The sequence below is a fragment of the Pristis pectinata genome, chromosome 17 (genome assembly GCF_009764475.1).
Source record: "Pristis pectinata isolate sPriPec2 chromosome 17, sPriPec2.1.pri, whole genome shotgun sequence".
NCBI classification, from domain to species: domain Eukaryota; kingdom Metazoa; phylum Chordata; class Chondrichthyes; order Rhinopristiformes; family Pristidae; genus Pristis; species Pristis pectinata.
In genome coordinates, this window is record NC_067421.1 from 32,063,303 (window position 1) to 32,079,559 (window position 16,257).

The 16,257-nt window shown below is 39.9% G+C and overlaps 1 protein-coding gene across 5 annotated transcripts in view; it reads left to right on the forward strand.

The window, feature by feature from the left end:
• The first annotated feature begins 526 nt into the window (after positions 1 to 526).
• The window catches only part of LOC127579642 (probable E3 ubiquitin-protein ligase HECTD4), a 219,125-nt gene continuing 203,394 nt past the window's right edge, over positions 527 to 16,257 (forward strand). For all 5 annotated transcript variants that reach the window (XM_052032551.1, XM_052032555.1, XM_052032553.1 and 2 more), the window contains exons 1-2: positions 527 to 1,010; positions 15,065 to 15,582. In XM_052032551.1, coding sequence (XP_051888511.1) covers positions 837 to 1,010; positions 15,065 to 15,582 — 692 coding nt within the window. In that variant the 5' untranslated portion in view covers positions 527 to 836. The remainder of the gene's footprint in view (positions 1,011 to 15,064; positions 15,583 to 16,257) is intronic.

Consider the following 16,257-nt stretch of genomic DNA (forward strand, 5'->3'; position numbering starts at 1 on the left):
TTATTTTTGCGATGGAGTTAAGATAACTCCATTGGGAAATAGGAGCAATGCATCCTTGTTCCAACTCTGTGGGACAGATGTCCTAATATGCGGAGCTTCCTCCTTCTTCCAGTTTATATTCCCCTCTACTTGTATTTCCCTCTGGATGGCTCACCACCCTGGAATAGCCACCTCAATGAAGTTCTCTGACTGAGTGCATGTCCCCGTGGATTCCTCCATCTGTTGTTTCTCTCCACTGAAAAATCGCTCTCTTTAACAGTCTAAGGGACGTGTCACCGGGGTAGTTCCTCTTCTTTTCATACTGGAACACAAGGAGATGAAACGTGAACTTGGTCCCTGGCTTCCATGAAACCTTGCCCTTTGGTCAGTATCTACCTTTCAGTAGGTAATGCCCACCTTGGTGGGAGCGCCCTGAGCCGACACCGCCCCCTATTGGTTTATCCGCCTCCCGCTGTGGATTGCCCCCTGTGCGCGGCGCCGTGCGTGACGCGGTGCATTTTGGGGACTGTCCCTTATCTGTCCAATATGGCGTCAGTGTGAGCGCTGACGGGTGCTGGTGTGAAGCGGCGCCGGTCGGCCTGTCACTGAGTGAGGCATCAAGACCTAGCCCCGTCCCAGCGGCCGGCTGCACCCCTTCCCCATCCCCGCTATCTCTGCAGCTTTTTTCGAGGGGTTGACGGCATCGGGCTCCCTCTCCTCCCCCCTCTGCCGGCCGGGTTTGTTTTCCCCCCCTCGTCCTGCCGGGGGACCAAGGAGAACGGCGGGTTGCAATGGCGGCGGCGGCGGCTTGAGGAGGCAGCGCGCTGTCCGTGTGTTGGCGCCGGCCCTCGGGAGCCATGGCGGCGGCAGCGGCGGCTGCAGCGGCGGCGGCGGCAGCTGACTCGGCCCAATGGCTCTCGGTGAAGGAGGAGACGCTCTTTCTGCACGACGGGCTGATCAGAGTGACCGACCTGGTGGAGCTGCCAACTGAGATCGGGGTTTCAGCCGAGCCCGGAGAGAACGAGCAGGAGGTGAGCTCCCTGACCTCTGTTTATTGCCTGGTGTCTGTGCATTTAACGCGGAGCTGGGACTGGGGAGGGGGTAAATCTAACGGTAGACCCTCCTTGTTCCGCCAGGGCTTTGACGCAGTCTTGTGGCCGCGAACAAAATGGGAGACAATTATTGTCATTAACAAAACATTGATTTGGGGAAGCTTGAATCGGAATGTCAGATCGTCTTTCTTGGTGTGAAAGCTGGGAGCTTTAGCAGATGAAGGTTCGTTATATATTCTGGGTCATTATGGGAAGCAGGAGCTTTAATGCGGTTGACAGACCCCCGCCCCTTCTATTCAAACCTTTGGAGGGATAGAGCTGCGTTAGATTGAACTCCTGCTGACCGAGACCCCTCCCCAAGGAAAAACGGTTAGAGGATCTAGAGTAACACACGCGAATGTATATGAAGAGTGGCTACAAGATTAGGCAGAATGGAGCAGAACGAGCAGGTCAGAGAACCTGAAGTGTGTATTGAAAAACACTTATCGATGCAAACAACCAAATATCTGGAAGCCTACTGATGTGTTTGTTATAAATCGCTGTAAAATTAAATCCCATCGACCATGCAGGTTCGTAATTGCGTTGATCAGTCGCTCTGTTAAATGTCTGTGATACGTCTTACGATTTTCTTGTCCATCTTGTTTCCGCAAGTTATGAAGGTGAATTAGCTTGGTGGCCAGTGGTACTCTGGAATAAAACATAGGGAGTTGGAAGAAAAATAAATTCCACAAACGTAATATTTAATTGCTTCATGCGAGGTTGGAGTTTCATCCCCAAAAGTCAAAGACAAATTTAAAAAAGTCTTTTGCTTTTGAGGATTAATCGGAGGGAGATGAGGAATAGATAAAATTATCTAATATCTTGTAAATAGTAGTGTTCGATTGGCATAGCATTACGGGTGTTTCATTATCAAGAAGTAAAACGCATTAAAAATAAACCCAGCCCATCAGCGACTTGATCAGTTGACTCAATGCAGTCTGTGTGATGTAGATAGATGTATGCCAAGGGATTGGGGTATTGAAAAAGTAAAATATAAGACTGCAAACAACACAGACGAGTGCTATTGCAAAGGGGCGTGTAGACCAAGAGATGTGAGCGTTTAATATCACTTGCAAAGGATTATATAAAGTACTAAGGGAAATAATTTCTTTGAGCAAGAATAGAGGAATAAGATAAAAGATCTAAATAGCGATAATTTAAAATTGCACTTGAACGATGAACAATATTAAATATTTTCCTTCATTTATTTTATATTTGGAGGATTGTTTTGACAATGAAATTGTACTGAGGAAAACAAACAATAAGTACCTTTTCCAATGAGTCAGTAGAGCTTGTATATTGAAATTGATTTAAGAGACTGAGGAGACTACAGTTTAAAAAGAGGGACGGTGGGTCATATACATAGAGTATAATGTATTAATCTGGTGGAGAGTTCAGAAACTTAAATCTGATGTCCCAGTTGGTGAACACTGTGTTATTCAGAATTGAGCCATGCATATTGGGCAATCACGTATTCAGTTCAGTTGGTCGTGTTTTGATTAGGGTTAGGGTTTGTCTTTTGGCTTCTCAAAATAAGGAATGTCAGCCTTGCTCTCTGTTAGAACATGTGACCATATTTTGAGGACACAATTAATCTTTGGATGAAAATCAAAGAAACTGCAGATTCTAGAAATCTACATTTTCAGAAAGGCAAATAGTTGAAACACAGCAGGTTAAGGCAGATTTGCAGAAAGAGAAACAGTTAATGCTTCAGATCAAAGATCCTTCTGGAATGAGAAACAGTTAATATTTCAGATCGAAAACCCTGTGGGAGCCAGACCAGTTTAAGTCAGCACCTTTAGCAAAGCAAAGGAAAAAAACTGTCCAAAACATTAAACAGGGATGTGTTTGCAGTTCTGTTTGGAGAAATGTGCATTTTTATGTTCATATTAGCTGATGGAAATTTGAAAGAGATGTATTTGAATAAAAAATTGGAACTGACTGTTCTGATTAACATCTATTTATTGTCAAATATTTAGAGGTGTTTTTGGTGGTGTCAGTCTTCACAAGGTTTGCTGAATCTTAATGGCTAATGGTGCTGTTCACTTCTTGGATAAATATTGGATCACCTGCTACTTTGTTTCTTGATCACCTTGTCCACTTAAATCCATGTTCCTGAAGAATTAAAACTAATAGTTTTCCTCTGTGAAATTCCTCCTCTTTTTGGATGGTAGTGGAATTTACATTTCTTTGTTTCCAGTTTCTCCAGCACTTTTACAAAAGCTGTTTCTGTATTAGCCAACGAGAGTTAGCAGGTTACTGTAGGTTATGAAACATTTTCCACAGCTCTGCTATAAAATCAATCCTGTAAATGAAAAAAAATTTGGTAAATCAATGTTTCCATTGCTCCTGCTTTTATCATGTGTTCTGAATATGGCTAAATCTTTTTGTTCTGAAGCATGATATTCATAGGAGTTAGGTTAAATCCAATATGCAATGGCTGTGGGGCAATTCTTTGTTCATCTTGTATTTGCACAAAATATTCTTTGACCCTATGATTTTGGATCCTGCCTTCACTGAAAATTATTATATCCAGAAAAATGGAAACTGCATTCCTTCTGAGGGGACTGTATTGCCATTTTAGCACTAAGGTGTAATCAGGCTTTGGAAAATTTGCTCATTTTGATGAGGATTTCTTTAAGTGAACCTTGAAATGAGCATCAGCAGAATTAAAATTGAATAGTCTCTAATGTCTACATTGCTGGAAAATATTGGGATAGAGATGTCATTGTTGTGATTGGCGTGACAGGGTGTAGGTTCCATCCTGCTTATAAAATTGGAAACTTGCAGCACAGGAGGAAACTGTTTGGGCAGTTGTGCCTGTTGCTCTTTAAAAGAACAGTGATGCTTGATCCCAATCCCTACTTTTTGTGACCTTGTAAATTCGTCATACTCGAACATCAGTCCAATTAAAGTTGCACAAAGAATCAGGTTCCACTGTCTTCTCAGTTTTTGAGTTCCAAATCCTTGTAGCTGAAAGGAGAAAAAAATATCTTTATCTTCTTTACATTATTTTTAATCCAGTAATTTTAAATCTGTGACCTCAGGTTATTGATCTACTTGTTCGTCAGAATGTTTCTCCATCAAAATCTCTCTCTATCTTGGAAACCTCTATTAGTGCTCCAAGGAGATGTCTTTAGGATTTCTCCTTGGATTCAAAGTCCATCATCTTCGTAATACCCTTGTACCTTGCATCTGCTCTAAAGTGTGGTGGCTAGAATTGTTTACGTTATTCCATCTGAGGCCTATCTAATGATTTATAAAGTTCTGGCACAATTTCCAGTCTTATACCATAGACATACTGTCTGAGGTTTAGTCTAAAGGGTGAACCTTTGGTAGTGAATTGCTCTAGGGTATATTTAAATGCTTGGTTTCAATTGGCTTAAAAATGACATGGCCATAGTGAAGATTGAACATTCCTTTGCTCCCTACATGGTGCAAATTAATTTGCTGGGTGCTGAATATAATTTTTCCAAAAAAAGTGATTACTTTTGTCATAATGCTTGTAGCTTTAGTAGTTAGCTGGTTAAGTGGCAGATGCCCACAGTATATGGTCAGAGAGTGGTTCTTTGCATGTAAATTCATCATACTTGATCATCAGTCCAATTACCTTTTTGAAGTTACTCAAAGAATCAGGTTCCACCATCTTCTCAGTTTTTGAATCTCAAATCCTTGTAGCTGAAAGGAGAAAAAAAATCTCTATCTTCTTTAGATTATTTAGATTATCTGATCACTTCAAGTGCGCACTTTCAATTTGAGTTATTGTATTGTGATTACCAATAAAATACTGGGCCATTATTTTAGCTTAATTAGTCTCAGTTGTTCCCAGACTGACAGAGGGTAGGAGAGAAAGGAGGCAGTGGTAGCCGGGCTGTACAAATGCCCAAGCCATGTTTCCTGACTGTCAATAGTTAGTGATTGAATTTGACACAATGCCCTGTCCATCTCTGGGAAGCATTTGCCCAATGTACTATCTCTGCTCTCAGTTATAGAAATTTCAGTGGTCTCATTCTGTTGAAGATGAAATTGATATCAGTTTTTATTGCCTTTTGAGAAGGTGTGGGGAGCAGCAGCCTTGAACCTACGCAACTGTTCTGATGAAGATGCTTTGTTGCTGGATAAGGCATTCCAGTGTTCACCATTATCTTGTTAGTATTGTATTTTTGTTTATGGGAACTTGTTGTATGTAAAATAGCTTTCTTATTACCCACAGTGTATCAGTGAATACACCTCAAAAAGTACTTCATGAATTGTAAAGTGCTGTGGGGAACCCAGAGGTTGGTATAAAAATGCATGAATCATTCTTTCTAGCTGATATTTTTGTAGCCAATTTAAACCAATACAACCAAATTTAAAAGGTTACACCTATCCAATAATCATGGTTGTGATTGTTTTTGTTTTATTAGCTGATTTTTTTTGAAAAAATGCATGAATTCCTCTTATGTTGAACATACACTTGCCATGTTTACACTAGATTATCATGTAAATTTGTCATTGATTGATGGATTGGTTTTACATGGAACATCCTGACAGAATAATGAAATGTAACTATTTTTCCTGTCTTTAAAAATGTCCTGTTGAATTCCCATGGTTTTCTTCCACTGCAAAAGTAGGATGCGTCACATTGTTATTTGTGCTTCTCTAATTGGTCACTAGGTACACTTTTATAGAAAATGATATCCTTGTTCTTGACCTAACCCTATCATTCCTTTTGAGTGATGCTCTTCAGGGCTGTTGGATTTTATCCCAGATTTTCCCTTTCATGGCAATTAAGGAGTTGAGTTTAGAAGCTATGGTTATCAAATTATTTTACTCACTTATTGCCAAACAGAATATTACTAATTGACTGTGCAAGTGTTTGGTCAAAAATGAAGGCCACATCAGTGAGATTTGATTTTACTCAAGATTGCAGCAGTCACCTTTGGTGGACCTTGATTTTAGTGATGCTTGGGCAGAAAGACTTGGTGGCACCCATCTGCTCTCCAGGAATTCCTTTGTGGTTTCTGCTCCAAGTATTAATTGAGGTTGAATTGGGTGTTTTCGGAATAGCATCAAAAGGTTTATTTCACTAGTTGATTCTAAATTATTGTGAGACCCATGGTATGATATTCATTTGGTATTTTATTTTGAGATATGGCTTCTGTTGATAGGTGTAATTTATTATCAAGGGAAAAAAGTAAGCTTTTGTGAGGGTTTCAAAAGGTGGCAACTTATAATTTATCTTGCTTCCAAATCAGGAGATTGTAGGTTCAAGTCCTAATCCAGAACTATAATACAAAATTATAGGCTGACATTCTTGTGTTGTGCTGCAGTATTGGAGGCACCGTGTTTGTATGAGATGTTGAACCTTCATCCAAAAGCAATATCTGCCATGCTCAGGACTTTGGTGCTGGACTTGCAGACTTTCTGGGCTATTGGATATATTTTAATATTCCAACACTTTTAAGTAACTAATTTTAAAGATATTACACAGTAACACATCAGTGAACCTGGCAAGTTTCAACAGAGGGTGACCAACAGAACACGTGAGTTTAAAGGAAGTGTGAGAATTCAGTGCCCCAGTGAGTGAATGGGGAGTGAGGAAATCAGAACCCCACTGAGTGAATGGGAAGCATGGCAAATATCACCTGGTTAGCCAGATGTCAAACCGTCGTGATTTCCAAATGGTTGGATAGCAGATTATCGGAGTTTTGCTATAAACTGCAGATGGTGGAAATCTGAAACAAAACAAAGGCTGGAAATACTCAGATGGTTGGGCAGCATTTGGAGAGAGAAACATGCAATACATGCTTGAATGCAGAAAATCGTATGGGGTGTCTTTAAACAAGAGCAAGGAAACTATTCCTGGTGCCCTGGTCAAGGCTTATCCTTCAATCAACAACACCACAGCAGATTATCTGGTGATTATCATGTTGCTAATTGCATGATGTTAAGCAAAACTTGAGTTGTTGCTTTTTTCAGAACTCTGAAAGGTAATTGACCTGCAACTTGAATTTTATTCCACCCACCACCACCTTCCCCCCCCCCCCCCCCCCCCCCCAAGCCCTTTCACAGATGTTGCCTGACCTGTTGGGTGTTTCTAGCATTTTCACTTTTTATTGCAGGTTTTCTGCATCTGCAGTTTTTCAGCTTTTTGATCAAAGCCACCAAGCTTTTAGCAATTCTTAGATGACAAAATGGGATTAAATTGAATAATGGTCAAGGGAGAAGGCCCAAATAGTGACTAAGAGAAGATATGGGAATAAAGGGTAGACAGCAGCTACAATTTTTAAATTAACAATTTAAACATTTGGCAAGGTCACAGACAAGTATAGTACTTTGTGCAAGTTTAAGCACTTCATTATGCAAAGGACATTAAAAGTACAAGGCAGCTACTTTGGGCAAGCCAACATCCCAGATAAATGATGACCAGGTAATTTCTTGGCCAGGACATCAGGGCAGTCTGATTGATCTTCAAATAGTGCCATGGGAATTAATGGACCTGTTTGAGAGGGCAGACATATCCTTGGTTTAATGTTCCTCAAAATAATGTATATTTGACAGTGCAAGGTTTCCTTACAACTGCACTTGTATGTGAACCTCTCAGGTGTCTGAAGTTGGATGCAAATTCCTGATATTCTAGTTGAGCCAAGGCCATCAGTTGATTGAGTTTGAAGCTAATAAAGGTTTGAAAAGGGTTTCAACAGAAAATGGGATAAAGGTGGGATGAAACTGTAAAGAAAAACCTGATCTGCCATGGGCAGGTAATCTTTCTGCAACCTTTACTGGTAATTTAGTTGAAAATAATATAAATTAACATGCAGTCCATAAGGGTGACCCAGGCTTCCAGTTGCTTGTCATTATATTCCATTCCTATTCTGACCTCTGTCTTTTACCTCTGACAATGCTCCAATCAAACTCAATATAAGCTCAAGGAGCAGCACTTAATATTCTGACTGGCACTCGATATTGAATTCAACAATTTTAGTAATTAATTATTCCAGTCTTGTATCTTGTATTTATGGCTTTTTTTTCTCTCCTGCTATTTCAGATTTAATTGGTTTCCTCCTATTTGCATGTCTCCCAGATGTAACTTTACACCTTTTAGCCAGTGTCGCCATCACTTGTGCCATTTCTTTCTCCTGGTCTCTGCTAGGTTTCAGGCCAAGCCCTTTGTTCTCCACTTCTTTCCTTTCTTCAGTAAAAATACTGCGCTTCAATCCTTTAATATTATTAAGTTAAGATTTTGTCTTAAACAAGTATATATTTTGGACTTTGTTGTTGTGCATACATTTCCAGAACAAGTAACTTTTGGCTTTATGGCATAACCAAGGTTCTCTGAATAGTCTAAAATTTAAATCTGGCACTTTATTCCTAATTAGTAATATTTAATGATAAAGTGCTTGTTTGCTTGAATCCATTTATTACATATATGAATGTACTGCCCTTGAGCTATGTCCAAATCAACCAGATGCAGGATTGTCATCAAGTTGGAGGAACAACACCTTGTATTCCACCTTGGAGTCTCCAACCTGATGGCCTCAACATCGATATTTCTAACTTCTGGTAGCCCCACCCCTTCTTTTTCTTTCTGACCCCCCACCCCCTTGATTTCCCTTATTCCTGTGACTCCCATCACCTGCCTTGATGACCTGTCCATCTCCCCTCCTCCATCCTTTATTCCATGGTCCACTGTCCTCTCCTATGGATTACTTCATCTTCAGCCCTTTGCCTCTTCTACCCATCACCTCTCAGCTTATACCTCTTTCTTCCCCTCCTCCACCACTGCCTGCCCACCTACCTACCTACCTACCTTCCCCCTATCACTTGGACTCGCCTATTACCTGCCTGTGTGTGCTCCTCCCCCTTCCCCCACCTTCTTATTCTGGCTTCTGCCCTCTTTCTTTACAGTCCCGATGAAGGGTCTCGGCCCAAAACGTCGACTGTTTATTTCCTTCCATAGATGCTGCCTGACCTTCTGAGTTCCTCCAGCACTTCTTTTCTGTATTGCTCCAGATTCCAGCATCTGCAGAGTTTCTTGTGTCTCTTTTGTCATTGTTTTGTACCTTTGATTATCTAATACAAGTAGCAAAATGAAATAATTCTGTTATCTCAATATATAGTCAATTTTAAGTCTTGCTTGAAAGATTTGTCAATTTGTGGTTCTGTTTCACTTTAAAGATTTAACTTAAATCAAGAGACTAGTTGATAACTGTAACAAATGGGTTCAGGTGTATTGGTTATAAACACAACAGATTTATTATACAAATCCAGTCCATACAAAGAAGCAATACTTAACAAAGAGGAGATCATAGTCTGATGAAAAGGTAAATCATTATCTAATTGGCAAAAGATTGGTTGTGAGTGAAGTACAGAGGGATTTGTGTGTTCTTGTGCATAAATCACAAAGTTAGCAGGTGGGTGCAGCAAGTAGTTAAGGCAAAAATGGTATCTTTTTCTTTATTGTAAAGGGATTGGAGTTTAGAAATAGGGAGGTTGTGTTACAATTTACAGGGTGTTGGTGAGGCCATATCTGGAGTACTGCAGTTGTACTGCATATCTGCAGTTTTGTTCCTTTGCTTAAGAAAGGAGATAGTAGCATTGGAGGCAGTCCAAAGGAGACTCATAAGGCTAATTGGTATTGGTTTATTATTGGTATTGGTTTATGATTGTCACTTGTACCGAGGTACAGTGAAAAGCTTGTCTTACAAACTGATCGTACAGGTCAATTCATTACACAGTGCAGTTACATTGAGTTAGTACCGAGTGCATTGATGTAGTACAGGTAAAAACAGTAACAGTACAGAGTAAAGTGTCACAGCTACAGAGAAAGTGCAGTGCAATAAGGTGCAAGGTCATAACAAGGTAGATCATGAGGTCATAGTCCATCTCATTGTATAAGGGACCAGTTCAATAGTCTTATCACAGTGGGGTAGAAGCTGTCCTTAAGTCTGGTGGTACGTGCCCTCAGGCTCCTGTATCTTCTACCCGATGGAAGAGGAGAGAAGAGAGAATGTCCCGGGTGGGTGGGGTCTTCGATTATGCTGGCTGCTACACCAAGACAACGAGAGGTAAAGACAGAGTCCAAGGAGGGGAGGCTGGTGTCCGTGATGTGCTGGGCTGTGTCCACAACTCTCTTCAGCTTCTTGCGGTCCTGGGCAGAGCAGTTGCCGTACCAAGCCGTGATACATCCAGATAGGATGCTTTCTATGGTGCATCGGTAAAAGTTGGTGAGAGTCAAAGGGGACAAACCAAATTTCTTTAGCCTCCTGAGGAAGTAGAGGCACTGGTGAGCTTTCTTGGCTGTGGCATCTACGTGATTTGACCAGGACAGGCTGTTGGTGATGTTCACACCCAGGAACTTGAAGCTCTCAACCCTCTCGACCTCAGCACCATTGATGTAGACAGGTGCATATACTGGGATTTCTGAGATGAGAGGATGGTCCTATCAAGCGAGGTTAAACACATTGGATCTATATTCTTTGGAGTTTAGAAGAATGAGGGGTGCTCTTATTGAAATATTTAAGATTCTAAGGGGCCATGACAGGGGAGATGCCAGGATGTTTTCATCAGTGGAAGAGTTTTGAATGAGAGGATGTAGTTTGAAGATAAAAGGCCAATAATTTCAAACTAAGATTTGTAGAAATTTCTCAGGTGGTGAATCTCTGGAATTTGCTCCCACAGAATTATCAAGGGAAATAAATTGTTGAAAGAAAGGTGGATTGAGAGCTGTGGAGATCAGGCACAGGAGCTGAGGCCTGTGGTGGATTAGCCATGGTCACATTGAATGTCAGGATAGGCTTGAGGGGCCAGGTGGCCTACTCCTGTACTAATTTTTTGATTTCCTGTGTTCCTCCAAACTCCTTGAACACCCCCCTCCCAACTATGTCTCCCTCCCCACTTTCTCTCAGCCCTTTGCCCACCTGAAGTCAAAGTCATTTGAAAAATTTAATTTAATTTTACTCAATACTAGCCCTGTCTTTTCAGATTGAGCTATTCATTTCATCCTGTTTGCTTGCTTCCAGGCTGAATTACTCCCTGAATGGGATCCTTGCATTCTGTTGCAATTGCTGTTTTCATCAGTTAAATGCTCCTTTGAATATTTCAACTCCGTTATTTCTCTATATATTTGATGTTCTGCTCTTAATTTACCACTTTTAAGCCCCATATTTGAATAGCAAGTTGGTTGTAAATTGAATGTACTTGTTCTGACCCAGTTGCCAGGGTTAATCTTTCTTTCTTTTTGAATTCCAATCTTCTGAATCTATTCTCGTTTATATAATTTGTATATGTGGTACAAGAAAACTAATTTCTGCTGTTCAATTCATTTTGTTCCTGGAAGAATATGCAAAAAAATTTGGCTGAAAAATAATCTGTGTTAATAATGTAATAGCAGAAATTGGAACAGTATTAGACCATATTACCACTGCCACCTGCTCTGTCATTCATTAAGATCAAGGCTGATTTGATATTGACTTCAAATCCATTTTCTTTTCTGTTATCCCTGGACTCCCCTCTGGACCAAATATCTCTATCTCAGACTGTTCAATGATTCAGCCTGTATAGCTTTTTGGGGTAGGCAATTTCAAAGATTCATGACCCTCAGTGAAGAAGTTTCTCAATTTTGTCTGAATAGGTGACATCCTAGTTCTAGATTCCCCTCTGCCCCCACCCCCTCCCCCCACTCCCCAGAAGAGAAACACCCTTTTGACATCTGCCAATTCCTCTCAGATTTTTAGGTTTCAATGAACTCACTAAACTCTAATGATTATAAGCCCAACCTACTCAAGTTTTCACTTTCATCCTAGGAATCAATCTAAGCTTTTCTCATGCTGGCCAGTAGTTCTGGAATGTTAAACTTTAATCAAACTTCAAATCAATGTCTTGTTCAGAATTCTGATCCGAAAGTCCTTCATGAGCACTGTGGCCCTTTAGTTCTAACTTTTTATTCATTGCCACACTTCTTTCGGCCCTCAAACAATGACTGTGCCTTCAACCACCTAGGCTCGAGGTTCTTTCATTATTCATGTACAATATGTGGGTGTCACTGGAAAGGGCAGCATTTAACATCAATTTCTATTTGCTTTGTGGTGATGGTAGCTTTCTGGTGGTTGAACCTCTAATAACCGTGCTGAAATTGAGTCCACTGTGCTCTAAATGGAGAGTTGCAGGATTTTCACCCTGCTCTGATGAACACTGCATATTTCCAGGTTAGAGGTGTGTGATGTGGAGGTGTGTGAAATGTGAGAAAAAAATGTGTAACTTAAGTCTGATTTTTGTGTTGCTGGTAACAAATGTAAGTGGCCCTCAAGACATGATGGTCAACTTGCCTGTAGATGCCATTAATGCAACTTCCTGATTTCTGATGGGTACAGATCTTTGCCAGTCACTGGAGAAGATGCTACATTCCAGGTTCAAGTTGTAAAACATGACACAAAGCTGTCCTGTTTTCGGGCTATGGAATGTGGATGATTTGCATAACAGGGACCCTTCCAAATTGCATACCATCTTGAGGTGGAAACATATGGCTATTCCTTCATTGTCATTGGATTTATGTCCTGGAACCCCACAGCATTGTGCTCGAAGTACCTTCACCAGGAACACTGCAGCAGTTCAAGGTGAAGGCTCCTTATCATCTCTTCAAGGGCAGTTAGGGATTGGCAATAAATTTGAGCTGTGCCAATGACATCGACAACCTGAAAATGGATTACAAAAAACTGAGAGCTCGGAAATACTAAACCATAGCTTCTCAAAGAAGATCTCATGCCCAGATACTATTGATTGACAATAATACTCTTCTACTCTGTGGAGTAAATTACCATAGGCCTCAGCTGGTCTATGAGATGCAGGATATTTGGTATTACTCATAAAATTTAATTTGCGCACATATCTTTCCCTGCGAAAATAACAGTCTTGTACAAAGTGATAATGATATTGTTAAAACATCATAACTAAATAGGCCAGCACATCTAACCTGGAAATCTATATTTCGAAAACATCTAATAGTCCCGCTTCAAAGCCTGTCATTGGACGACAGTGTAAATTCTAATAGAAAATCTGTACATGTAGCATGCTGAGTATCTGAAGAAATTTCAAATAACATCCATTTTCAACATTAATTGACTTTTATTAACACAGATTCTTAGATGTTTGTAGTTAAGGTAAAATAGGTCTGAATTAAAGATGACTGGAATAGTAGTCACCTACACTTGGCATGAAGACTCATTATCTTCACTGGACTGAAATGTTCTTACTTGGCTCACCTTGTTGTGTCCAACAATGGTGATAAGTATTGCCCTAGGACTGAAATGAGAGATGCTGAAAGTGCATATTTTGAACCTTTTAGAAGCTATTAGCTGTGGTGTCTGGGTCAATACTGGAGTCAATGTCATTTTAAGTGTATATCTGATATGGGTATAATCTGTTTTATTGGGTACAATTTCAAAGACTGTAATGATTGACCTTTTTAAACTAGGGCCTTAGTCCCTTCACTGTTCTGGTCTTCATCTGAATGAAGATTAACAAGATTTCTCAAAATTTTGGTTAAAAGGAAAAGGATATTTTTAAACTTTATTTGAAACATTATGGCAAATGGTTTATATTGGTTAAAGAAATTAATTTGAAAGACAAACATATTTATTTTCATGATTCCAGTACAAAGCTTAGCCATTGCTTTTACAGAGTGTAAATCTAAATGTTTTAAAAAGGCTCTTTGGCCATTAATGAGTTATTTGCCCACTCTTAGTGCAATAATTCAAACATAATCATGTTATCTTTTATGCTGTCTATCTAACAGTATGGATTTTCTTCTATAAAGTTTGAGATACTGTTTCCATAATAATATCAGAATTTTCTGTTAATATTTAAAGTGGATCCAACTGCTGATCAGTTTCTTCATTCACAAGTAGCTACAAATTTCTTTCACATTTTTATCGAAAAAAATATTTTTGAAGTGCTTCATAGATGCATAATCAGATAAAAATTGGCACAAAGCTGAAGGAGGAGATGGTAAGGGGTCATAAACTAAGATTGAGGCTTTTGGAGAGAGGGAAGCATTCTAAACCATGGTGCCAGAATGGCTGAAGTCTAGGCCTCCAATGACGGATTGAAGGTTGGAGGTAGAGGGGGGACCTGGTCATAAAAGGGTAGTGCAATGTATTTTGCAGCCAATGAATTACTTTGGATGTGGACCTGTAGTTGCATTGGCGAATATGTAAGCTGATTTGCCTAGCTTATGTTAGCAGTGCATGTGTGTGAATGATTAGAGTCTGCAGTGACTCCACCACATTGATTTGATTGTAGAGTCCAATCATGTCCTGGTTCAACATTGACAGATGTGGAGTTTCCAGCTTGTATGTTGGACATTGGTCAGCAGTGGGAGTTAAGTGCTATCTAGCCTGGGGTCAAGAGACTTAAGGTTGAATCCATGGCAGTACTGTCGATCTGCTTGACTTGTTTCTTACCGGGTAGTGCATTCGTCCATTAAGCTAATGGAATGTCACTGATGCTTGCCAGAAGCACTTCATATGCATAAAAATATACTTCTTGGCTGTAGGTATTTTTCTTTTAGTTGATGCAAATATGATTAGCCACCAAGGATCTCTGTCAGGTACTGAATGAAGTCAAGAATTGCTGTTGTTTACTAATTTCAAACAAATTTGTAAATTTACCACTTTGAATTCTTCTCTTTATAAGCTGATGTGTATTTTTTCAGGGTTGAATAATTTGTTGGAATGTGTTGATTGACACTTAGTGATTTTGCACATGTTTTGTTTAATGAAATTTATTATTTCAAGAACTGGATTATGTGATGTCTGAACAGAAAGCTTGTAGATGTCACAGCAAGCTCCAGACCGCTTCGTATCTAATAATTGCGTAATTAGGAACATTGATTCCTTCTATCCTTGAAACAAAAAGCTTATGCACAGCCGTTTAAGAGTAGAAAAATTGGTGCTATAATTGTTACTTGTCACAAATAAAGTCATTGTCAATTACTGTCATTATTCAATTTTCAGATACTGACATTCGAAACCAAAAATCCTGAAGAGCTGGCTGAACGATTACGAGCTGTATGTGGAAACCAGAGTAATGCTTATGCTCGACTGCTTGAATACCGTCTCAATGCACTTAGAGGACTCTGGAATGCACAACGGCAGTTAGCACTTGAAGAGCAACATGAACGTGAAAACTCCAGTGATGAAGAGGCCATATCCTTGCTTAAGCGACAGGGCTTACTGCAACAACCAGAGCAGGCACCATTTACTTCTCGCATGGGCCTCTTATTGGTATTCCCTTTGATCCAGTCACAGAGTAAAACTGACCCTTCCCTCTGTAACATTACTGCTGAGGTGCTCCTCAACTGCCTTAGAGATTGCCAGCCTCTGAGTCTCACAAAAGAACCTGCCGACTGTCTAAATGGTTTGGAATCCCTGCTTTGCTCTTGGTTGGAAGAATCACCTACTTCTGGTCATTCCATCACATGGAAACAGAAAGAGAATGCTGCAGCTGCACTGGTGGCTCTTGCCTGTGCAAGGTAGGAGCAAACTGGCATATCTTAAAGTTGTAATAACTAGAAATACATTTCATTGTTTACAATATGACAGACATTGTCGTCATTAGTATACTGTGAAAGACAGTGCTAGGAAGTATCATGCTGCAAATTGCTAATATAATGAACCTACACATGGGAAAGAATATAGTCATCGAAGGTCTGATACCTTAAGCTAATTATTGACATCATCATTGCATGACAATATTCATGTCACTGCTTTCTGTGAAAAATTGTCTCTGTGCTATCTCTATCCAACCATGCATGTGTAAGTATTTTGAGCATAATTTTCAAACTTTTTAGATAAAGGAATCTGTTTAAAATAAAAATTGAACATTTTGGAAATGATCTTAATTGGTATTGAGAAAGAAAGGACAGTAAATGTAAGATCTCACCACCTGTGCTGTTTTATTTATTTATAGAAGTAGAGGGCCTATTGAATATATTTTTGTTTCATTTTAAGCATTTGCAATTTAAAATAAATTGCAATGTTTTTTGAGTTCTGTTCTGATTGACATTATTCAGAATTTTTAGTTTACATCAAAATAGCTTCTCATCTGGAGCTGAAGGAATGCAGGACTTTCTTGGTGGCTCATGTGACATACCACTCCCTTGCCACCGACAGCTATTTGAGTAGCTTTGACACTATTCAACTGACAG